The 24,624-nt window shown below is 36.5% G+C and overlaps 2 protein-coding genes across 3 annotated transcripts; one reads left to right on the forward strand and one right to left on the reverse strand.

Annotated features, from left to right (window-relative positions):
- The first annotated feature begins 239 nt into the window (after nucleotides 1–239).
- Nucleotides 240–5,532, forward strand: LOC104223269 (ribose-phosphate pyrophosphokinase 4). Of its 2 annotated transcripts, none has more exons than XM_009774711.2 (7): nucleotides 240–474; nucleotides 1,917–2,232; nucleotides 2,661–2,756; nucleotides 2,855–2,923; nucleotides 3,013–3,141; nucleotides 4,817–4,916; nucleotides 5,004–5,532. In XM_009774711.2, exons 1-7 carry the CDS (start codon nucleotides 350–352, stop codon nucleotides 5,132–5,134), a joined length of 966 nt encoding a protein of 321 aa, XP_009773013.1. In that variant the 5' UTR covers nucleotides 240–349; the 3' UTR covers nucleotides 5,135–5,532. The 2 variants fall into 2 exon arrangements, with proteins under 2 accessions (XP_009773013.1, XP_009773075.1); XM_009774773.2 differs by having other exon boundaries at nucleotides 292–474; nucleotides 5,010–5,402.
- A 1,227-nt stretch (nucleotides 5,533–6,759) lies between these two features.
- Nucleotides 6,760–14,778, reverse strand: LOC104223401 (protein MEI2-like 2). Its single transcript, XM_009774926.2, has 13 exons — nucleotides 14,444–14,778; nucleotides 12,278–12,331; nucleotides 12,041–12,169; nucleotides 11,525–11,958; nucleotides 10,719–10,877; nucleotides 10,525–10,641; nucleotides 10,258–10,409; nucleotides 9,342–9,433; nucleotides 8,280–9,213; nucleotides 8,104–8,188; nucleotides 7,907–7,975; nucleotides 7,540–7,719; nucleotides 6,760–7,410 (listed from the first exon to the last, which is right to left on the reverse strand). The coding sequence occupies exons 2-13, from the start codon at nucleotides 12,318–12,320 to the stop codon at nucleotides 7,282–7,284; spliced, it is 2,523 nt and encodes an 840-aa protein (XP_009773228.1). The 5' UTR covers nucleotides 12,321–12,331; nucleotides 14,444–14,778; the 3' UTR covers nucleotides 6,760–7,281.
- Between the last annotated feature and the right edge of the window lie 9,846 nt (nucleotides 14,779–24,624).

Here is a 24,624-nt window from a genome sequence, read left to right on the forward strand (position 1 = left end):
TTTGATTAATACACAGACAAATTTAGTAATTTTCCCGAATTTGAAATGCACCAAATAATTAATCTTTTTAGAGAGTAATAGTATAGTCAAACTTTTCTATAATAGGCTCGCTTGTTCCGAATATTTTTGGATATTATAGTGAAATGTTGTTATAGAGAACATATATTATAATAAAACATAAAAATTGGTTTCGAAAAATTGGGCGGGCAAATAGTAAATTATGTATGTTTTAGAGGACTGAAAAAGCAAATTGTTGGAACACTAAAACCTTAATCAAGAATCCTTAAACGACAGGCTTAAAAAGTGTCACACACACACACACACACTGTATCTCAGTTGCTGTGTTAAGATGGAGAAGGGAACAGTAAAGAAGAAGAAGCAAGTGCTTCTGTACTACTGTGTTGAAATGGAAGATGTTGCTCGCAAAATTGCTTCTGAATCGGACTCCATTATTCTCCACTCTATTAACTGGAGGTTCAATTCTCACCCCTTTTATTTTTCTCTTATATGTCTTTGTATCAGCTTGCTATATACGCAAAGTCTAAATCTTTACTTGAATTTCTTGTAAAAAGTTTAAGTGTGTCGAGTCGAATGGTTAAATTGAATCAAGATTCCTCCTTTTATTGCTAGACGCTTTTTTTTTTTGGGGGGGGGGGGGGGGTTGCAACTCAATTAACAGAGTTCTACCCAGTAGCTTTGTTTCGAATTATGTATTTGTCTTAAGAAATTCGTTGAATAGGTACAAATTATTAATTTAGAACTGGGGTAGTTTGTATGCATACCTTACCCCTACCTTTGTGAATGTAGAGAGGTTGTTTCCAATAGACTATTAATTTAGAACTCAATAACTTAAAGATTTAGAATCCCGAACCCATAAACGTCAAATCCTTGGCTCCGACTCCGGTTCTATTGTGAAATGGGTTAATTCCACGTATTAAAATACTTTTGAGGAAAAAAGTCCATTTATCCTCTATGGTTTAAAATTTTCTCTCTGTTGTGCTTCACCTTGGAGCTCCGTTAGTGGTCAACGGAAAAACAAGACTTTTTCCTAATAGCCAGGGTAAGATTAGACCCAAAGTATAAGGAGAGCAAAGTTGCTAAATTTCAGATGTAATATGGGCTAATTTAACCTTTTTCCTATAATGGTGTAATGACCTAAATCAATCGCTAAATATATTGCTTCAGCTATGTTGAATTCTCAGTATCGATTTTGCTTTTCATTCATAGAATTGATCATTGTTTGAATATATTTGTATGATGAACATTAACCTACCACAACCCTATTCATTTATCTTGGTTTTAGACTGGCTATCATTTGCTAAACTAGACGGACGTTTGAGGAATGACACAGCAAGACCTAAATTTTTGGCTGAGGTATAGTAGTAAAAGATGTTTGTTTTTAAAAAAAAAAAAGAATCAGGGCAAAGGAAAAGGGTTATATAACATCACTTTTGCATTGGTTAGTGGTTACACAGAAGTTCAAGTTTTCAGTTCCTGCATATTCTGTAATTGGCGCATTCGACTAGTTGATGTAGTTATTAACCTTGATATGATGCTATGTACTATAGTAGAGGGGTGAAACGCATTATCTACCAAGTTTCGAACCCTACACCAGCAGGCCCTCAGGATTTCTCAGTTATTAGAAACCTAAATTTCGTCGAGGTTTAGTGGTAAAAAGAGACGGATGTTTTAAACAATAACCGGGGCAAAGGAAAAGTTTGCGTTATTTTCGCATTGGTTACACAGTAATTCAATTATTTAGTTCCTGCCAATTTTGTAAACAATCTTCTATTGGCAATTTGTATGCTAGAGGATTTGACTTGGCATACTAATTACCTTGAAATGATGCTATTACTTGTACTATAGTTGACCCTTTACTGGGACAAACACTAACCAATATGAATTTCATGTTCCAGGAGTTTCGCTGATGGTTTCCCAAATCTCTTTATTAACAACGCACATGATATCCGTGGGCAGCATGTTGCTTTTCTAGCATCTTTCAGCTCACCAGCAGTCATCTTTGAACAGCTTTCTGTGATATTCGCACTTCCAAGGCTGTTTGTCGCCTCATTTACACTTGTGCTACCTTTCTTCCCAACTGGTACCTTTGAGAGGATGGAAGAAGAAGGTGATGTGGCCACTGCATTTACAATGGCCAGATTAATATCAAATATTCCAATATCAAGGGGTGGTCCGACCAGCTTAGTTATCTATGACATACATGCATTGCAGGTTAATTTATTTCCTCATGTAATTATATGCGATTTGTACATTTTGTATTCATATTGCCTTCTTATTTGGTGTGATGATCAAAGATTTTATCTAAGATTTTTTTATTTAATTGATAACTGGACTTCGCGATCATTCAGAAGTATCAATTTATACACATCCTATTTTGGCTTTTAGGTTATGCTTTTTATGGTTTTGCCAGAAATGTCCATAGTTATACTGAAAGCGCAGAAAATTTCACCTTTCTAATGTTGATTATAACTTTATTTTCGTTGTTAATTACGAACATTACTGGCCAACAATATTTCATCTATATCACCAATGTTATGTTTATCTTGCGAAGTGTATCCTTTTATGTGATATAGGCGCTCTAAAGATTTTCAAGATATCCACGTCCATCTCTGTTGAACATACTTCTCTCTTTTCTGCAGGAGAGGTTCTATTTTGGAGATAATGTGCTGCCTCTGTTTGAGACTGGAATTCCACTGCTGAAGCAACGGCTTCAGCAGCTTCCTGAGTCTGAAAAAGTGGGCAGGAGTTCTTCTGAGCTTATTTTGTCCTTGTTTTTCCAATAAAATTACCTTGAGATGTAGCAATGATGTTTTAATGTCTTTCCATTTTCCAGATAGTTATAGCCTTTCCTGATGATGGAGCTTGGAAGAGGTTTCACAACCAATTAGTTGACTATCCCACTGTTAGTTAAAAATGACATTTTTCTAATTTGGTTTCTGTATGTTTACCCAATCTTGAACTTTTTTGTAATCAGCAGATTTTCTTTTTTAGGTTATCTGCACTAAAGTGCGTGAAGGTGATAAGAGAATCGTCAGGCTAAAAGAGGGTAATCCTGACGGCTGTCATGTGGTTATTGTTGATGACTTGGTCCAGTCTGGAGGTACCCTTATCGAATGCCAGGTACTCGTTCATCTTAGATCTAATAAGGGTTCTAGTAACTGTCTCAAGAGTACTTAAATGTGTTTACTAACCGGTATGTGACAATCGGTACTTTAATATGTTTTGGTCTGTCTGGCTGGTGTAGTTCTTGTTTTGCAAATTCTAGTCTCAAGAAAACTCTGGTTGTCCCCTGTTCTTTACCTTTACTTGTATTTTTTTGGGCAAGTTACACATTTGGCCGGTCGACAGCTAGCCAAATATACAAAAAATGTGTATATTATGTTGAGCGATCATTCTGATTGCTTCTTTATCATTTATTTACCTTTTTCGCTTCAGCGGTGAGGAGATTCTGGGGGTTTATATTTTGTCTAGTTGTTAAACTCTTATTTGTTTTTCTCCTTTCTTTTGGTGTAATAGCACATGGATTATGACTTTTGAACCCAAACTAGATGATTCTTCACAAAAACAAGATTAAGGGAAACGGACAGATTTATGGGCAAAAATAAACTACCAAGAATACCACGTGGACAGAAGGGTAAAGAAAGAACAAGAACCAGTAGGGTTTCTTAAGATATCAAGAAACAAACTGGAAACCTGATTACCTCAAGGAGAATCACTCACTTGAATGTTTAATCTGTAAAGCTCATCAAGAACCATTAAGGTTTCTTAAGCCTCACATGGAAGAATGTTTTTTAATCATCTTAAACTGATCGTTTACCCTTAAACCAAGTTATTATTATTATAATAAAAGACAATCCTAGAACCTTTCCAGACATGCCCCCTCGCCTAACTCTCAAAACCAGCAAATAAGACATTAACAATGGCTTAGATAAGGCAAAGTATCGTGTGGCAAACCTGTGCCACTTATTAATACAAGTCCTAGACACCTAAGTGACTGAACTAAGTCCCATATTCACTCCAAAATCAGTGACTTCGCATTCTTGAAAATCCCTCAAGCGGAGCTGCTTTTGAAGGCCTTGAAGCTTTCTCTTTAAGTGAAACTTTGTTATGAGCATCTTGGCACTTCATGTGTTGATTCTTGATTTCTTTATGACTCATGGCTCCCGGCAAATACCATTGAACTCCTCACATCAGCCCTCCATCTAAGTTTACCCAAGAACTTCAAGCTATCCTTCTAAAACTAGCTTTTGGCAAGCGTTATCTTTTTGTTGGATCCTCTAACAATGCTATCATGGTGCCTTCTCTTTTCAGTTAAAAATTTACTATATTTTGGTAAAATTCCCTCCTTTGGCTTAAAAGTTGTAACGGATCCATTGTTCTTCCATGATCTACCAACGCGTCATTTTTGCCACAAGTGGCTTAGAACAGACATAAGGTTATTGCCCTCAACAGTTTTGGACTATAATTGTGGTACAGAACAATAACGGGATCAGGTAAACATAAGGATCCCAATAATGCACGTCAAATTAGATTATTAAATTACCCTGCAAAAGGAAGGGAAAGGAGGCAGGAAGTTAGAGAGTGCACAATAAGAATCATTCACTTCAAAACTAATAGTAGCATTCTTGGATTGCAGAACTCTCCTTTTTAAGGACTTAATGACATGAAGAATGTTTTATCCAGACCTCAACAATTTAATGCATTCTTGTTAAAAAGCGGCGGTGTTCGTCTTTAGTGAGTACATTCATACGACAAGTTGCTAATATTGTTCTTCTCTGATGCTTGGTTGTCCCAGAAAGTTTTGGCCGCTCATGGTGCATCAAAAGTTAGTGCTTACGTGACTCATGGAATTTTCCCAAAGCGGTCATGGGAGCGTTTTCTCCACAAGAACGATGGTAAATCTTTGAATTTGTATCCGCCTGCCTTTTAGTTAAGCATCTCCTTGTGGTTTCTGACTGTTACAAAATGTTTTTGTTCTCAAGGTTCAGATAAAGCATTCACTTACTTTTGGACCACAGATTCCTGTCCTCATACTGTGAAAGCCGTTGCTAATCAAGCTCCGTTTGAAGTTATCAGTTTGGCAGGATCAATAGCTGATGGTCTTCAAATCTGAGAACTTTAGACAGGATCAGTTATAGTGGAAGAGTGTCGAAAAACTTGTTCACTGACATGTTATAAGGGAACTTATTAGTTTTTCATAGCTGAGATATTTCCTTTTGTCATGGGAAACTTGCCTTGTGGCTTACCTTTGCCAACTGATTTCCTAATGGACAGGCAGAGTTTGCTTGAGCTATATTCTATGCATATGCAGGGTCTTAGAGAAATGAGTTCTTATCAACACTGTAGCCAACATCAAATTACAAGGATACAATAGTTTCTTAGCAGTGGGTGAATCAGAAGTCAGATTTCTTTACATATACAATTAATTTTGCTGTTGTTCGTTAGAACATAAACGCATAATATTGTCCTATTCAAAGACGGATATAGTGCAGTTCGTCAGGTTCAACTAAACTTATTGCTTTCGTCTAGAATCAGGTGTATATTAATTTCTTGATTCTGTCTTTGCCTATGACCCCAGAGCAAAGTGGCACATCAAATATATATATATATATATATAGCAGACAACACAATCCTTTATGCGATAATTTATAGCCATACAAAATAATATGTGCCTCACTTACACAAGTTCAAAAGTCTTTTCTTTTTTCTTAAACTTCGTATCCAGTCAAATAGGTTCATATAAATTGAAATGGTGAGAGTATTTTTTTACCATCCATTTTTATGAAGGGTCGTTGGCAATGCAATTTACGTGGTGAACATAGGTCATATGTGTATATTTTACACAAGATTTTCTTCTATGCTTCTATGTTTTTAGCAGTACTTTGCTTGTGGTATTCTTGACCCCTTTACCCAACCCAAAGAAGGGACAAGGATCATTTCTTCTAACAAACCATAACAAATCAATCAACTAAACCTCAATACTCATATGTGGTTTGCTTCCATTGTTACTGTTTGTTGCTTCCTTCATCCCTCTACCTTCACAAGGGAACTTAGCCTCTGACAAAGTAGTAGCTGACATAGGAATAGCTGTCAAAGGAAGAGCTTCCGCTAAGATTCTGACTTATTTGGAATTGGTTTCCCGGTAGAACCCTATTTCGCCCAAGTTGTTTCGGAACCGGAAAAAAGAAGCGGTTTTTCGCACTGCTTGCTCATAGTGCAGGTCCCACTCTTATATCGTATTTGGCCGAAGAAGCATCGGACAGACTTTAGCCACATCTTAACCCATGGTTGAAGAATGAGGCGATCAAGAAAGTCCTCCCCTGGAAAAAATATCCGAAGATCTTCTCTTTCCTTTTCATTACAAACAAAGCGAAGGAGCTTATTAGCTTGAAAGCTTTCCTTGCCTTTAAGGCTTTACCGGAATATGCTGAAAAGTGATCGGTCATTGAGGAAGACTTAGCTTAGGGCTGAGAAGTATGGAGACTCCTTTCATCTCTCTACCTTCACAAGGCAGGGGTAAGGTCTACGTACACATTACCCGCCCCCAGACACCATTTGTGGGAGGGATTACACTGGCTTTGTTGTTGTCGTCCTATATATCCTGCTCTAACATCTATTACTGTGAGGATTCAGCACATGTAACTATCTTTAGGCAGACCATTTACCACAATAATGTTATAACATTGGTTTCCAGAAACAGCATAAGTTTGCTACTTTCAGAAAACTTACTATGCATCCTTTGGAATAAGAAAGCATCCTTTAAACCACAAATGTGATAAATACAACAGTAGGCAGTCATTACATAATTCAAGAAAGAATGTAGGGTCTGTTAATCTCCATCCTATACACTTATGAAACAGGCCCACAAGTATAAAAAAGTATGCATTAATTAGGTAAGAGAATCCCACCACAACAAGAGGCATAACAGCCAAAAAGTAAAAGTAGAAAGGAGAAATCCTGCATTGCTGCAACTAGCAAAGCATATCAGCTGAGGAACTTCACACTTTGGCTGAATGCTTTAACCTTATTTTACTCCCCTTTGTTAAATAGATCAATTGTGTCATCATTCTACATATAAACAAACGCTCTCTGCCTCGGTAACAATTCGTCTTTACATGCTCTAGAGTGTCTTTCATCCAAAAAGTAGACACTGCTAGCACACACAAGTAACTATATGCAATTTCATGGCTTCCTTGACAAATTATGTACTCGAATTTCTATTCACAGTTAGAATCCAATGCCGCCATTTATGAATAAGAGTCAGCTGCTTCCAGTGAAAATCTCCGGCTTCCCATCGAGACTACCCTTTGGGCTATCAAGAGAATCTCCCGAATAGGATCCATCAGGCCGACGAATACAAATATTAAGATTGCTCGATGGCAAAGTTTCCTGACGAACCAAAAGAGTAATCAGCTCAACGATGTCAGTTTAACTATGGATATAACATCATGTTATTACATCTCAAACAAGGCAGTTTTTCGGTTATACAAAGACAAACTATACTCTTGTCTAAGCTACCTGATCAGCTGCATCTTGGCCCTCTGACTGGAAAAGTATTGGTCGGCACCGTTTGTCTTCATTCATTAAGCTTGAGTTCTGGAAGTGAGTAACCAGAGCTACCTTTCCCTGGATACGTGCATAAGCCAACGTTGCAACTTTTTCACTGTTAAACTTTTCCCACTTCTTCCCATTGAATACCTGCACAAGTGTCTAAAAGGTTATAAGGCCATTCTAAAATATTTAGAACATCCAGATAAGATACGAACGCGCAATTTTTTTAGTCGGAACGAGGGAGATACACCACATTCAACTAATTCATATGAAAATGGTTCCAAAAAATTTCACCCGATAAATTTGTGGTTATTAAACAACAAAGAACTCTAACCTCATAAAAGGAGACGATATGTGCAGGAGACACCATGTTGATGAAGGCATAACCAACATTACATTTATTCTGAAGCAGCAAAACAGTGAAACAATCAGTTCTACTTTCAGTATAATGTTATATACAAGTCACTCAAAAGGTCTACCCTCCCTTATAAATTTATCGAAAAATGTTAACAAAGGAAAGAAATATACTACCTTGAAATCAATTGGCAAATAGAGGAAATCGTATGTATTCTTATGAGTCTCATCAATTGCTGCAAGTAGCATCTTCGACGTGTATCTTAAATGAAGAAGAAAAACACAAAAGAGTAAGTGTAAAAAATCTTAACGAAAAGCACATATTTCTGATTTATAATTTTGATAGTTCTTACTTGTTTGGGATGTTCTTAATCATCAAAGTGGTCCTAGTATCTTCTCCTCTCCTGATCTTCTCCAAATCAAGCTGATACTGTTTCTTGTTGTCAATCTGATTACCACTCTCAGTTTTCCGACTTCGACCACGTTCAATTAGTCCTTCGCCGTTAACTGTTCCTAGTCCTCCATAAGAGCTATTTCCGGAAAATATAGGCCCATTCCTTGTCATTGGCATCATTCTAGAGCTAGGAGAACCACTGTCAGTAAAGTTCCCAGCAAGACCAACACCCATGTTCATCGCTCCAAGGGAACCTATATTCATCACCTGACTTCCATTGTTATGAGTAGAACCTCCGCTTCCAAATACAAGTGGGTTTACATATGATGTCTGAGGAGATTCCGGGAAACCAAAATGCCTTTCCAGAGGAATTCCAGATGGAGCGGACCCCACGTGATGTGATCCGAGGAAAGAACCTTGCCTACGTGAATGGAGATAGCCTTGTCCTTGTCCATTTGATGCAAATGGAGGATGTGTCATTGATGAAGTTGGCCAGATAGAAGAGTCGGTACGCTCCGAGTGAATAGGGGGACTACCCCACAGAAACTGTGGACCAGAAAGTGTTGCAGTACCAGATGGCTTAGAGTTGTTACCAAATGGCATAGATCCAATGCCTGAAGCTGGATTCCTCTCTGGGACTGAAAAAGAATGCTGATAATTACCCACTCCTTGCGCCAACTTTGGACTAGTAGTTACCTGATTCAAATGGCCAATCCTTCCGGTATCTTTACCGATAGGTGCAATCTTCGGACTTGAGAGGTGTCCAGGAAGAATAGAGGCCAGCCCTGGCATAAGATTACCATTTACAGGGCTGAGATTTCTCAGACCAGGTGATTGACTATAACCTCGCAAAGGGTTGGGTTCAACAGGACTGCCGAAGTTTGACCAGCTGCCTGTTGAATATATAACACCATTATCAGGATAGACTCTCCAAGGTTAACATCAGCAGTTATGTTACTTGTTCAACCAACAAAAAAAAAAAAAAAAAAAAAGAAGGCATTTGCTACGTCAATGGAAATACCTGGAGGAGAGCTGGCCACCGGAGAACCAACTGAGTGCCTAAATGTTCGAATTTCATCGCTTTCCAGTTCTTGACTTAGTTGCTGCATCAAACTAGACATGCAAAAAAAATTATTTTTCTTCCAAAATGGTCAAAAACTTGCATAATAGATCACATCCATCTGAATGATGCAACACACTTTTTTCCCGATCCAAGCAAATTAATCAGCCTCTACAGATGGAAAGTGATGATAACAGATTTCTCGGGGAAAGGATAGGCTGTGGATTTCATCTCTGAGACGTTCTGTAGATGTATCCGATTAACACTCATCAGCTATTTGTAACATCCAAAGCGAATTTTAACCCCCCCCCCGGGCCGGGTGTTGGACAAAGACAACTGCAAAATACCCTCACATAGAGAGGTAAGCATGATTTAAGTAATAGAAACCTTGCCAACAGTATATAATACATTCTACAAGTAAAAAATTATATTTTTCACCCGTGCTAGTACTATATATACAGGGCAAAGTAAACTATGTGGCTGCAGCATTGACATCTGACATAACTCATCCATAGAATTATTAGGCTACAACCTAGTGACGGTATAAGATTTGGTGAAGGATGCAATTAAAACCCTATAATACTTGAAACAGAAACATAAGCATAATCCGGACATATTTGCAGCAGAATTCCAATTTTGCAGCAATACTTTGATAGTCGGTAAGCAGTGCTGTTCCAGGCTACTAACAGAGAGATTATCTTTCTCTCTTTACTTTCTTTTTCTCTTTTGCATTTAAGTTTACTTCTTTTTTCTCATTTATGTCTAACCATAAGCACTTGTAAATTGGGGCAAAACACCTAGCTTATAAATTTCATTGCAAAGCTACACCCGAAGGTGAAGACAAAGGCAAGTTCTTCAAAGCAGAAGTAGAACATACTTTCTACGGGCTCCACCAGGTCGGCTGGGTTCAAGCTTTATCCGCTTTCCAGCTATGTCGCTACGATTTAATGCTTTAAGAGCTGCGTCCGCTGCTCTGACATCGTAGAATTCAATGAACTTATGATGGCGTTTATGTGGTGTTTCCCTGATCTGCAATTTGCATACAACATGAACTAATGAATCTTAAAAGTTTAAAATTGCGGATAAACACAAAAAAATCAAAGTAATATAGCAGTAACGGTGAACAATTAAGTAAAATTGATACCTCCTTGACTTCACCATACGCCCCAAATATTTGCCGAAGATCCTCATTGGATACCGATGGATCCAAGTTGAACACTACAAGAGTTCCTTGGTTAACATCTTTCTCTGATGGATTTTCCTGGATGCGGCAATAAAGAAAAATAGTTAGAATTGTCCTTACATGTCGGCGTATGTCTACATGATGTGGATTCAAACCTTAGGAATGGAAAAATGAATGTCTAGTTTTCTTCGTCTCAAGGGCTTATTTTGTAGTGCACGCATTGCAGTTCGAGCAGCCCGAATATCATAGTAAGATATCATCACAAAGCCCCTATGCTTGCATGCAGTATATAGAGTTCTGATATCACCAAATTGCTTCAAAAAAAGGTATAGTCCTAGGTTAGAAGTCTCCTATCAGAATCAATATAGATCAAGGACTCTAGTGACGAATGAAGTGCAAACCCTCTTTGAAATTAATAAGACAAAATATTAAGCAGTGGGACACGGGAAAAGAACACAGGGAACAAGCTCTACAAATGGAAGCATCGGATGAATGCCATAAAGAAGCTAAAGTAGCGGATCAAATTTGCTTCAATTAGATACACTCCCTTCGTTTCAATTTGTTTGAACTTTTTCGGAGTACGAGGTCAAATTGGCTAATTTTCAGTGCGAACTCGGACAGATTCTTTAAGTTTTTTTAAATAAAATTTACATAGTTAGAAACACAAAACAACTATAAGTCACAATAGTTAATAATTCAAAATATTTTAAAACTATTTGCAAAAAACATGGTCAAAGAAAACTTTGTTTGACTCCCAAATTGTAATAGGTTCATTCTTTTTGCAACGAAGAGAGAATTATATATGGGAACAATGTTCAAGCATATGAAGTCGTCCAAAAGAAAATATCACTTGCACAAACAAAATGAGAAACAAGCATTTCAAGTGCAATAAAGGAAGTACGGAAAAGGGATAGCTAATTAACAGAGGCAAAGTTAAAGAGACTGGTAAGTTAAGCATTACTTCAAAGAGAGATTTCAACTCTGAGTCCTCTACGTTGCTGTTAATATTTCGAACGAATAATGTCCTTGACGGATGCTCTCCATATGGGTGTTCCCCGACAACAGTTGCAGCACCATTTGGATAACTATAAGACATGCTTAAGTTTGCAAAACCGTTAAGTAAATTATTTTGATCCTCAGGTTCCATTTCGAGTCCTCCACTGCCAAAAAAATCATCATCCAAATCCTCCACCTGCGTCGGTAATCCACTAAGATCAAAATCATCCATTAAGCCTGCTAGTAGCTCGTCTTCATCCCCCGGAAGCAAGAACCTGACTGGACTTTGCTCAACCTCATCTAACTGATCTTTAATTTTATCTTCCAATTGATGCTTGCTTAAGCTAGGTGAGTTATCGTCAACGGATTGACCATAGTTCTCAGACTCATTGAAGTTTACTGCACATCAGCAAAACCAGTTAAAAAGGATTTGATCTAAATTGAAGGACACAAAGACAATTAAAAATAAGATTATACTCACGTTTCGCATGTGGCAGCACAGGCAGTGAGCTTGAAAACAAGCTTGTATCAGCTGATGCATGATAAGCAGCAGATCCAAGGGGAATAGCCCAAGCGTTCTTCTCTTTACAAGAAGTCTTTGCTGAAGCAGCTATTCAGATCATAAAACAATGAAACATGTGAATTCATCGAAAGCGTAACAAAATTGTGCCAAAATGGCATATACTTTTCATAAGCTTAAAGAAAAAAACAGTTTTACCTTCAGATTCTTCTGACATAGGTTTCTTTAACGGCTTCTCCATCTAGTCAATTCCTGCAATTATGATTTAGAAATAGAATGGCATGAGAAGCATGATCCAAAAAGGGCAAGTACCTAGAACTAAAATACTGAGTGCTATACATTGCGATTTGCCTAATAATATCAGATAGAACACCTTCAGTAAACTTGGCAAGGCAAGCGATATAACACATAATATACATACAAAGAGAACTAAGATAGTTGGCAAGGAGCAGAAGTAAGCAAATCTTGTAACGCATATGTATATGAACTTAAATAGAAGAGCTACATATTAAGAAAGGTCTTTTTGACCAGTTATATATGGGAGAAAGTATTGTGCTTTAGAACCCAAAGAACGGGAGAAAAAAAAGTAAATATTAGTCTTTGTAGGAGAAAGTGAGACGTTCACATCAAGTTAACCCAAAGGTCTTTGGACATATATGAGTTAACAAACAAAATCAGGTCTCAGAAGTTCCAAAGCAAGTAAAAACCGGCATGAATAATTAGTATAATAGCATTAAGAGTTCCAAAACTTGCAATTAGGCATATTATTGATTAGTAAACACTAGAAACACAATTGACTTCAACATTATTGCCTCCCTTGTCAACTGAAATCAACCGAAACCCCGAATTACCAATATCGTTATCAACATAGCCATATAAGTAATGACAACACTAATAAAAATCTCAGCCACTAATTCTTAACTTAAAGTTCAATGCTTTGGGAAACCCACAACAGAACTGGAACAATTTCAGACCCCAAAAAAGAGAGGAAAGGATCAGCTCTTGGAATTTATTTTTCTTACAAGTCAAACCAACCCCTAACCAAAAATCTACTGAACTTAATCAAACCCCATAAGCACGTTAAGTTCTTGGAATTTACTTTATATGGTCAAGCCTACAAGATATCAAAAACACTGAATTTCATCAAATCACACAAGAAAAGTCACAAACTATGTTGCTCGGACTCTCCGAAAATATCATTGGTGTGTGTCGGATCCTCCAAAAGTAGTGTATTTTTGGAGGATCCGCAACATCATTTTGGAGAGTCCATGCAACATAGGTCACAAAGAAACACTAAACAAACAATTGATTTCAACATTATTACCTCCAAGATTACAACATTTTACAACTAAAAACACAATCAGCCACATAAATACACGAAATTAATTGAATCTAAACAAGAACTTGAACACCCACTTAAAATTTCCAAAAATAGAAACATTTAAGTGTCATAATTACTGAAACTAATCAAAGCAAAAAAGCAAACTCACAAAGAAACACTAAACAAACAATTAATTTAAACATTATTACCTCCCATGTAAAGTAAAATTAACCAAAACACAGTAAAAATTACAACTTTTTACAATTAGAAGCAAAGCACAACACAATTGGCCACACCAAAACATGAAATTGAATATATTTAAGCAAGAACTTAACTCCACCGAAAAATTCCACAAATAGAAAAATAGAAAGATTTAACTGACATAATAAATAATTAGTCCAACATTATTACCTCCAATGTAAACTGATATTAGCTGAAACCCAAAAAAGATTAAAACTTTTTACACTATAATTCAAGAATAACATAGTAGGCCAACCAAAGACAAGAAATTTAATGAATTTAAGCAAGAAATTGAATACCCACTTAAAATTCCAAATATAGAAACAATTAACTGTCATAATTACTGAAACTAGTCAAACCCCATAAGCAAAGTCACAAAGAAACACTAAACAAACAATTGATGTAAACTGAAATTAGCTGAAACCCAAGAAAAATTACAACTTTTTACATTAAAATTCAAGAATAACACAATCAGCCACATAAAAAACTCGAAATTCAATGAATTAAAGCAAGAACTTAAACACCCACTTAAAAATTTCCAAATATAGAAACATTGAAACTCATCAAAGCACAAAAGCAAACTCACAAAGAAACATTAAAAGAAATTAATTTCAACATTAATACCTGTAAACTAAAATTAGCCTAAACCCAAAAAAAAGATTACACAATTTTTACAGAATAACATAATCAGCCACATAAACACACGAAATTCAATGAATTAAAGCAAGAACTTGAACACCCACTTAAAATTTTCCAAAAATAGAAATATTTAACAGTAATAAAAAAGCCAAAAAAAGGATTACCTCATAGAAGGGTACTAGCAAGTGGACAAAAATTAGGAAGATCGCACACTACCAAAAAAAAACAAAAACAAAAAATAGAGAGAGAAAAAATAGAAGTCCCCAAGAGGTGATGGAACAGCAAAGAAGAAGAAAATAAGGAAGAGTTTTGGTAAAAAGGCAGAGGAATTGTTTACTTCTACACTTTCACTTCCTTTTGTTAGAGAGAGAAAGAGAGACACAACAGAGAGAGAGAATGATTGGAGCTGAGAGAGAGAGAGAGAGAGAGAGAGAGAGAGAGAGAGGAGAGAGAGAGGAGAGAGAGGAAGAACTCAGAAAGTATCTGAAACATATAAAAATGGAAAAGGACAAGGTAAAGTTAATTGGTGCAGACGGTTTAAGAAATTGTTCATAATATTGGATCATGCCAATATTGGCATCGAACATCAAGTGGAAAAGAAAAAAAATCCATTTATACTATACTTTTTTTTTTGTTTTTCAACCAGTGTTCGGTGCCCGCATTGGAGCATGATTATATTCGGATTCGTCCTCATCGGGGAAAAACGCTCTTTACCAAGAATTTTTCCACCTCGGGCTCGAACTTTAGATTTTTGATTAAGGAAAAAGTAGTCGCATCCGCTGCACCACGTACTTTGGTGGTTTTATCATACTCTTGAAAGCTCGTTATAGCATATTCTTTTTATATTTAAAAGTTCAAAAAATATTTACGAGGGTGATTAATTTTTGAATAGAAAAAGTTCTTTGATTATTTTTTCTTTCAACAATTTTTGCTAGAACAGAATTAGTTATGGACGAAGAACCTTGGCTCTTGGCTTTTGAACTAAAAAGAACATCATCTTTACTATTATTCCGAATATTTTAGCAAACTCATAAAACCTCAAAAACTATTAAGTACTATTCAAGGTATTTCTCCAAAAACAGTAAATTTTTTCGAATGTATTTATCTTTTTTCCTAAATGAATCTTGACATTACTATATATATGTAACTCAAATTAATATGTTATATTTTTATGTGCCTAATTAATCTGTAATTGAATGGGTATTACTCTCTGTTGAAAATACTAAAGAAACACACAAAAGAAAGGTAGGGGACAAGAACAATAATTATATGGCCTTACGAATTTGGGATTAAAAAGGCAGCTTGGTGCACGAGGCATCATGTGTTAACACATAGTTCAAAATAGACCGCACCTTAAGAGATATGAATTTGGAATCATTCGTACAAATAGTCTGCTGAATTTATTATTTATTTTTTCTAGTTAATGTACATAAAATATATTAATTATATACGACTATATATATATATATATATATATATATATATATATATATATATATATATATATATTTGCTGATTATTTTTTAACTTAATTGTTTTCTGTGAATTTAGCTCCTCATTCTCCGTGTTATATGCGTTTGTATTCTTTTTCTTTTTTGTTATTGAAATGACAATATTATACTTGATTTCAGTATGAAACTATGTCGTTTGGCTACTTATTTGTGGTTGGAATTTACTGTAAGAATTATTGTTGGAAGATCCACCGAGAAAATAGGGGTTGAACGCGAGGAAAGAATTCCCTTACTTTTTCAATTTGTCCTTTTCCGATTTTATAAACAATTTAGCTATTATATAAACTTATTAAAAGGATAACTCGAAAGCAGGACCGCATAAAAATAAGTTTAATGTATTATTCTTTTTTTATATATTTCATGTCACGCTTTCTTTATAATTTGTTTTAAAAAGAATGCTTATATGTTTGAAACTGTCTGAGCATATTAATCCTATTTTATTCTTAATAAAATATAACATGATTTGTTTGGATTCTTTTGGTGCAAATTTTATTTTTAATGGCCGAGAGAAACATGAACTTACTTGCGAAAATTGCATACCTCTTATTTAATTGTTGGTAAAGAATATTCATTTATTTATTTATTTCCCATCGATCACAATGAGTGAAATGACGCAAAAAATTTAAATTCGTAAAAGAGAAGGGCCGGTGGTGGCATTTGGGAAATTCAGACTGATCTGGTGTCTGCATGACGGACAATCTTCCCTTCTAGTAAAAGACGGTATCAGAGTTTTAAAATCTAAGTACACGTGCGGCACTTGACAACTCGTTCACGATCTTGCACAACTTACTTACGTTCTTGCTATGTCAAGTCAGCCTTACTACACTCAAGATTGCTAAGAGAATGGAAGAAAGAACACAAGAAAATTGTTAAAGGAAGCTTTGTATTAAAGATAACTTGAATTGTTTGCTTGATGAATTACAAATGAATGACCCCCTTTATATACTAGTCTCTTAGGGGCTAGTGTGTAAATATTAATTATTACACAAGTCCTTGATATTTACAAGATAAGAGCTTTTTCTAGAATTCTCTACAAGCCTAGAAGATTCCAAGGACTTTCCTAGCAAATCCATAAGGATCTAGGTTCTTCCTAAGGAAATATCCATACCTCTCTAGAATCTTCTCACAAATGCTAGCCTTCTTCTTATGTAAGCTTCCACATGGCATTAATATATGCCAAATGGCGCCTATATGGCATGATGACATGGCGGGTCATCACACTCTCCCCCACCTAATATAGCGACGACTGCGGTGCAATGCTGCTGCATAAACTCTCGGATCTTATCTTTGAATTGCCACAAGTCTTCATATCGTTCCCACGTGGCCTCCTCCGGTGATTGCCCTCTCCAATGGACGAGGAACATAGCGGTGGCTTTTTGCCCTTGTTTTCGCCTGGTCTGGTAATCTATGATAGCCTCAATCTTCCGATCATGCGAGGTGGTGATAGTCATTGGCTCCCGACTTGATTGGCCCCTACTCAGATCATCCTTATCTTCATGATATGGCTTAAGCATACTGGCATGGAAGACAGGGTAGATCTTAAGATACGATGGCATGTCAAGCTTGTATGAGATCTTGCCTACCTTGGGGACGATCTTAAATGGCCTCTCATACTTGCGAATCAGATTCCGATACATGCCCCGTAGTGCCTTGAACTGTCTTGGGTTAAACTTCACCATGACCATGTCCCCAACTCTATAGTATGTTGGATGCTGCTTACGGTCCGCAAACTTCTTCATCTTCTTAGCTGCCTTATCCAAATAGGACTTAGCAATGTCGAGCTGCTCCTCCCATCCTTTGGCCATATGATAAGCCCCCAAACTCTTTCCCTCGAACGCGGCTGGTAAGGAATGTAGAGTTTGTGGTTGTTGGCCTGTGGCTAGCTCAGATGGTGTCCGTCCTGTGGACTCACTCCGCTGCAAGTTATAAGAGAATTGGGCGATGTCTATGAGCCTTGCCCAATCTTTCTGATGCGCGCTTACATAATGCCTCAAGTAGCATTCTATTAAGGCATTGACTTGTTCCGTTTGTCCATCCGTCTGTGGGTGGAAACTAGTAAAAAAGTGCAGCTCCGTACCAAGTATGTCAAACAACTCTCTCCAAAAGTTTCCAGTAAAAAGGGGGTCTCGATCACTGATTATATGCCTTGGTAAGCCCCAATACTTCACCACGTTCTTAAAGAATAGCTTGGCGGCTTCCTTGGCTATGCAACCTGGTGAGGCGGGCATGAAGGTGGCATATTTGGAAAATCTATCCACGACCACCATAATAGTACCATAACCGTCGGACCTTGGTAGGCAAGTGATAAAGTCCATAGTCACGCTCTCCCATGGACGCTCTGCAACTGGTAGTGGCTCTAAAAGTCCTCCGGGTTGTTGTTGCTCAACCTTGTCCTGCTGACATACAAGACAAGTATGCACATAAACATTCTATATCATCTCGCATGCATGGCCAATAGTAGACTAACTCAACCAAGGCCCTGGTGCGACGTTGGCCTGGATGACCAACCCATATTGTATCATGACTCTCCCTTATGATCCGCTATCTAATGTCTCCAAACTTAGGCACGTAGACCCGTCAACCCGTGGTAAGCAATATGTCATCTTCTACCCAAAAACGTCTCGTCTTGCCCTGGTTGGCTAACTCGATAAGTTGTTTGGTTGTTGGATCATGTTGCATGCCTTCTTTTATAGCCTCTCGAATATCCCATCTCGCTGAAGTGATTGCAGCAAGCTCGGATTTCCGGTCAAGGCATCGGCTACAACGTTACCTTTTCCCGGCTTATACTCCAGCGCATAATCAAACTCAGCCAAGAAATCCTACCACCTAGCCTGCTTTGGTGTGAGCTTCTTCTGTGTCTGAAAGTAGCTAGTAGCCACATTATCAGTCTTGACCACGAACCTCGACCCGAGCAGATAATGTCTCCATGTACGAAGGCAATGCACAATGGCAGTCATTTCCTTCTTTTGTACCGTGTAACGCCGCTCTGTCTCATTTAACTTGTGGCTCTCAAATTCTATGGAATGCTTATCCTACATCAGGACACCCCCAATGGTAAAGTCGGAGGCATCTGTGTGCACCTCAAATGTCTTGGCAAAGTCAGGTAATGCCAAGACTGGCTCCTCTATTACAGCTGCCTTAAGGTCTTCAAACACCTTTTGACAATGCTCCGTCCAAACCCATGGCTTGTTCTTCTTTAGCAACTCAGTCAATGGTGCGACCTTTGCTGAGTATCCACTGATGAACCGACGATAGTAGTTAACAAGGCCAAAGAAGGATCTCAACTTAGTTACCTTTATGGGTGCCTCCCACTCCTGGATAGCACGTACCTTAGCATCGTCCATGCGTAGCTCGCCATTACTAATGACATGGCCCAAGAAGTGCACCTTTGATTGTGCAAACTCGCACTTCTCTCTCTTGATGTATAGCTCGTTCTCCAACAAGACTTGGAAAACCTTCCTTAAGTGCTCCATGTGTTCCTCCAAGGTATTGCTATAGATGACTATGTCATCTAGGTAGACTACCATGAATTGATCAAGGTAGGGATGAAAAATCTTGTTCATAAGGGTGCAAAATGTGGCTGGTGCATTGGTTAAGTCAAAGGGCATCACCAACCACTCAAAGGCTCCATATCTCGTCACACATGTTGTCTTTGGCTCATCCCCTTCCGCAATGCTAAAGGTGTTAAACATATGGGCCGGGTCGGGCCGCTATTTTTTGGACCCGCACGGGTTACGGTTCGGACCGATTCCGGGTTGGTTCTTAACGGATTTAACGGGTTCGAGTTCATCCGGGTAAAAATTGAACTGTAAGGGTTACGGGTTGAGGGGGTTAGGCCGGGCCGGGCCGGGTTTAGTGTATTTTTAATTTTTTTTTGGAATTTTTTATAACTATTGTAGGTTATATGAGTACAAAGTATTAGCATAAAGAATACAAGGAAGATGGGGGAAAATGCACTTGTTGCAAGTGTTACATTTATTTCATAATTCAAACTTACAAATTGAAAGATTTACATTTTTAACAAGAAGTAGATTCAAAGGTTTTGCATTGCCTTAGTAAGTTCTTTATAATCATTATGAACTGATTGACCTTCTTCTGGAGTGTTAAATTCGGATGGGTTACCATGTGTTAATATATCTTCAAGTTCCTCGTCTTCTGGGCTATCAACATCTTCACGTCCTTGATTTCTTCGTTCCGATTTAATCCAATCTCTGAAACATACTAAAACTTCCAAAGCATTGCTTCCCAATGAGTGACGGGTGTCTCCAAGTAGTTGTCTTGCTTGGCTAAATACACTCTCCGATGCAACAGTAGAAATTGGCACATTCAGAACGTCTCGAGCCATAACGAAAAGAGAAGGTTAGTTTTGTAAATTAAAAAAGGGTTAAATTTTTTTTTAAAAAAGGCTATTTGTGCAATTTTTCCGTTGGCCAACGGACCAATTCAAGGTCTGACAGTTGCCAACGGTCAGTGGGGCCCACCTATTTCGAAAATAAAAAAAAACAAAAAATAATTCTAGCCGTTGTACCGGGTCGGGCCGGGCCGGTTAACCCGATAAGGGTAACTGTTCATTGGACTGGGTTCAACCGGTCTGGTTACCCTAAACGCACCAACCCCCTCTACCCCTTATACCCAGCCCCTTTTAACCGGTCCGGGCCTGTTCCGGGTTTAACTGGTCTAGGCCGATCCGGAACCGGGTCAACCTGGCCCGTTTAACACCTATACGCAATGCGAACCTGGTAGTAGCCATTTCGAAGATGCACCTTGGTAAAGTACTTGGCTTGCCCAAGTCTATCGAACAAGTCAGCAATGAGCGTGATCGGGTACTTATTCTTCACGGTGACCTTATTAAGTGCTCGGTAGTCTATGCACAAATGCGACGATCCATCCTTCTTCTTCTGGAACAATACTGGTGTGCTAAAAGGTGCCTTTGATGGGGGAATGTGACCAACATCTAGCAGCTCCTTCAATTGTTTCCTGAGCTTCTCTAGCTCGGGAGGTGCCATACGATATGGGGCAAATGTGGGTGGCTTAGCCCCTGGCTCCAACTCAATCTTTTGATCCACCTCTCGCCTGGGCAGCAAGTGCTTAGGCAACTCCTCGGGAATGACATTTTTGTTTTCCTTAAGCAACTTCTCTATGCAAGGCGGCACTGTCTCTTGAAATTTTTTGTCTTCCTCTAGACTTGCAATGGTTGCCACGAACATCGACTCCCCCTTCTTGATCCCTTGACAAGCTGCATAGCTGAGAGTTGTGCTTGTATCTGTCTGTGTGGCATAGTCACTGTAGGTACCATGCAAGCTCTTTCTCGCTCCATAACCAAGAGACGTTGGAGGTAGGGTTCGATTAAAGTATGACAATGTCTAAAGAACTCTTGTCTAAAGAACTCTTGCCCAATTTTTTATTAGATAAAGTTGTAATTTAATCATTCTCCTAATATTTAAGATTTAGAAATCAACTAAAATTTTATTCATTAAATCATTCCTTATTTGAACTAAGTAATAAGTCCTAATATTTAGGACTTTAAAATTGATTAATATTTTAACATTATAAAATTACTTTCCTTATTAGAACTATGTACATAATATAACTATAATATATTTCACCTTTACTTGGGAAGTCAAATGTGTATATATGCATGTATCTAGGTCATTATATAGCATATACGAGTCTTTCTCCTAAAGCTACAAAACCACGGAGAAAGTAATTCATGGAGAGTAAAGATTGATTTTTGAATATTAACAACTTCAGCTAGATAAAGTAGCTTGTAATTCTAATGAGATTGCGCTAAACGGTGCAACCTATAACTTATATATGTTTCTTGTATAGGTAAATTTTATTTCGAAAATTCAAAAGATTCTATTCAAATGCATGATCAAAATTAAAAAGTTTGAATATCGAAAAGTGAAAAGTGTTAGTACATAAATTTAGACAGATCTACTTTATGTGGGGGATTATAACGTGACTAAAACTAGTATATATATTACAAATTTACCTAATATTAGTTGACTTTAATTATAGATTCCACGTTTAATGTATAAATGTTTTTGAGCAAAAAAAATTACCTACACCAAATGTTAACAATACAATTTATTATGCTCAAACGTTAAAAATCAAAATGAAATTCCAAATTAATTAAATAATTTAAAGTGGATCAAATATATATACAATTATCATTAGTTGACTTTAATTATAGATTCCACGGTTAATGTATAAATGTTTTTGTACAAAAAAAAATACCTACACCGAAGGTTAACAATGCAATTTATTATGCTCAAACGTTAAAAATCAGAATGAAATTCCAATTTAATTAACTATAGTTAAATAATAAAGTGGATCAATTATCACATGTATTAATTGGTTAATTACCCCCCCCCCCCTTCCCCCTCCTTTCTTTTTTTATTCTTTATTTTCTGCGATAGCATAATGTTGCGCAAAACACCCGACAACCAAGATGTAGCACACCTTTTTTGAGAAATGATGATAATCCAATTATCAACAATTAATAACTAAATTAGAAAATAACTTGTATAATAAAATATACTAAATCTAGAGTTATGTCAATTATAGTCATTTTAACATTCTGTAGATGTCAATGAAAATGTTAATTGTAATATAGTACATTAATGTTTTTGCTTATTTAGGCAAGCAGAGTAATATTAATGTAATAGGATATCATTGTGAGTTGATGTCATATCATATTCTTATTATTGATAAATGGAGAAAGACTTTTATACTTGATTACAGTACACCGTACATAAATTTACAATAATTTCAACAAATAATGGAAAAAAATTAAAAAATAATCAGATTTATAATTGGTAATTAAAAAATAGTTACAGCTTTAAAAATAATCGAAACTTAGTCATTTTTTCATGTAAAGATAAAATCTGAACAAAAAACACCCTTAGAATCTGGAATATTCCAGCATAATATGTTGGAGTTCGAACTTTTTATATATGAGATTCCATCATAATATGCTGGAACTTTCCGAGTGTTCGAGTTCAAATTTTTTATATATGAGATTCCATCATAATATGGTGGAACTTTCCGAGTGTTGGAGTTCCAACATAATATGCTGGAAGTTTATATTTAGGAGCTCTAAAATCCAGTATATTATACTGGAATTTTGCGTGTTTCATTAAAATAATAACTATTTTTCAGTAATTTTACAAACGCTAATTCTTTTTAATTACCAATATGAAAACTGGATAACCCATACTATTTTTACACAAGTAATGAACTACAGTATGACCCATTTATTTTGAAATGAATTCAATTACTAAACTATAAAGAAGTCTACGTGCTTTTGGAAGTTATTGTGTAATTATAACTACTAGAAAATAAAAAATTGTTATAAAATAAAGACCGTAAAGTAAAGACATAGAGAAACTGATGTATTATTCGAATTCAAACTGATGTACATAATGAACTGAAATCTCTTCTATTTATAGAAGAAAGGAAGTTGCTACTGCAATCTGCTGTGTAAGTTGCTACTATACCAGATATGGATAATCTTCTACTGAGAGTAATGTTTATCCATAACGGAGTACTGAAAGAATAAGCTCATTGTACCAAGTATAGATAATCTTCTATCGGATATAATATTTATCCATAACTAAGTACTGAAAGAATAAGCTCATTGTACCTGGTATGAATAATCTTTTACCGGGGTAATATTTATCTATAACAGAGTATCGAAAGGATAAGCTTATTATCGGAAAGAGGTTTATTTTCAATAGAGTACTAAATAGATAAATATATTTACGGCAGAGTCTCATATAGATAAGCTTCTTCGGAAATCTTATTTATAACGGAGTAATAAATAAATTTTCATAATATAATATATTTATAACAAAAATTAATAAATCCACACACATTATAAACTATTTGTAAGAAACTGTTGATTTTTAGACAAAATGTTGTCGGCGACATTAAGGCTCCCCATCCAATAAAAGTTATTACTTAATTGAACTCTTTTTGTCCAGTTATATCATCATTATTACATTCACAATAATTATGTATTTATTTAATCCAAAAAATATTATTGAGTGTCGGCCTCTGATATAGCTATGCTTGAATGAATTACAATCCTTAAAAGGATACGAAGAGAAAGATAATTTCGTCAGAAAATATAATGAATGATTAAATATATCGCCATGCAATTAAATATTTTTATTTAAGTTTTTAAGAGGTAGAATAGAATAATCCGGTTAAAGCGTAATGATCATACGTCTATAATGTATTATATGTCCCCTAGTAGGTGTATTGGGAAAAAACTGAGTCTATATATTGAAGATAACGTGTCATGACATGTAGACTGGTCAAAAGGTCAAAACGCAATAAATAGCCAAGAGGCACGAGCGACAACAGATATGGGGAGAAGAAAGTAACATAGGTGTGGACCGTTACTCAAATGACACGAGTCTCGTACCTATTCGAGTCATTTAAAGACCGAAGATCGGAAGTGATTGAAGATATGAATCTGATGACGCAAAAGAGTCCAAATTCAGCATTAAATATCAAATACGTTAGAGAATTTGTATTTAATAGGAATGATTGAGTAACGTTTCTTTTAATGTCATTTATTGCTCATAATTGTCTCATTAAGACAAAGACATTATACCTTCTCCTAGAATCAACTATAAAAGGAGAAAGACTCAACATCTGTAGACACACGAAACATTATTGAGATTACACTGAAATACAAAACTACTTATTACTTTATTATTCTCAAAAACCTTCTATTATTTTCGTCTCCAGATTATCAGTAATCCGAATTTCTCTCTATTTCTAGCTTTGATCAAAGACTCAGATTTTTGGTTAAATAGTAG

The sequence above is a fragment of the Nicotiana sylvestris genome, chromosome 8 (assembly GCF_000393655.2).
Source record: "Nicotiana sylvestris chromosome 8, ASM39365v2, whole genome shotgun sequence".
Taxonomy (NCBI): domain Eukaryota; kingdom Viridiplantae; phylum Streptophyta; class Magnoliopsida; order Solanales; family Solanaceae; genus Nicotiana; species Nicotiana sylvestris.

Bases quoted from the DNA above. Each gene is read 5' to 3' on its own strand.
- LOC104223269 (XM_009774711.2), top strand. From the start codon at position 350: ATGGAGAAGGGAACAGTAAAGAAGAAGAAGCAAGTGCTTCTGTACTAC. The intron at 2,233-2,660 runs GTTAATTTATTT...TCTTTTCTGCAG, and splicing joins ATGACATACATGCATTGCAG to GAGAGGTTCTATTTTGGAGA. The intron at 3,142-4,816 runs GTACTCGTTCAT...TGGTTGTCCCAG, and splicing joins GTACCCTTATCGAATGCCAG to AAAGTTTTGGCCGCTCATGG.
- LOC104223401 (XM_009774926.2), bottom strand. From the start codon at position 12,320: ATGGAGAAGCCGTTAAAGAAACCTATGTCAGAAGAATCTGAAG. The intron at 12,170-12,277 runs GTAAAACTGTTT...TGATCTGAATAG, and splicing joins TATGTCAGAAGAATCTGAAG to CTGCTTCAGCAAAGACTTCT. The intron at 11,959-12,040 runs GTGAGTATAATC...GCTGATGTGCAG, and splicing joins TGTGCTGCCACATGCGAAAC to TAAACTTCAATGAGTCTGAG.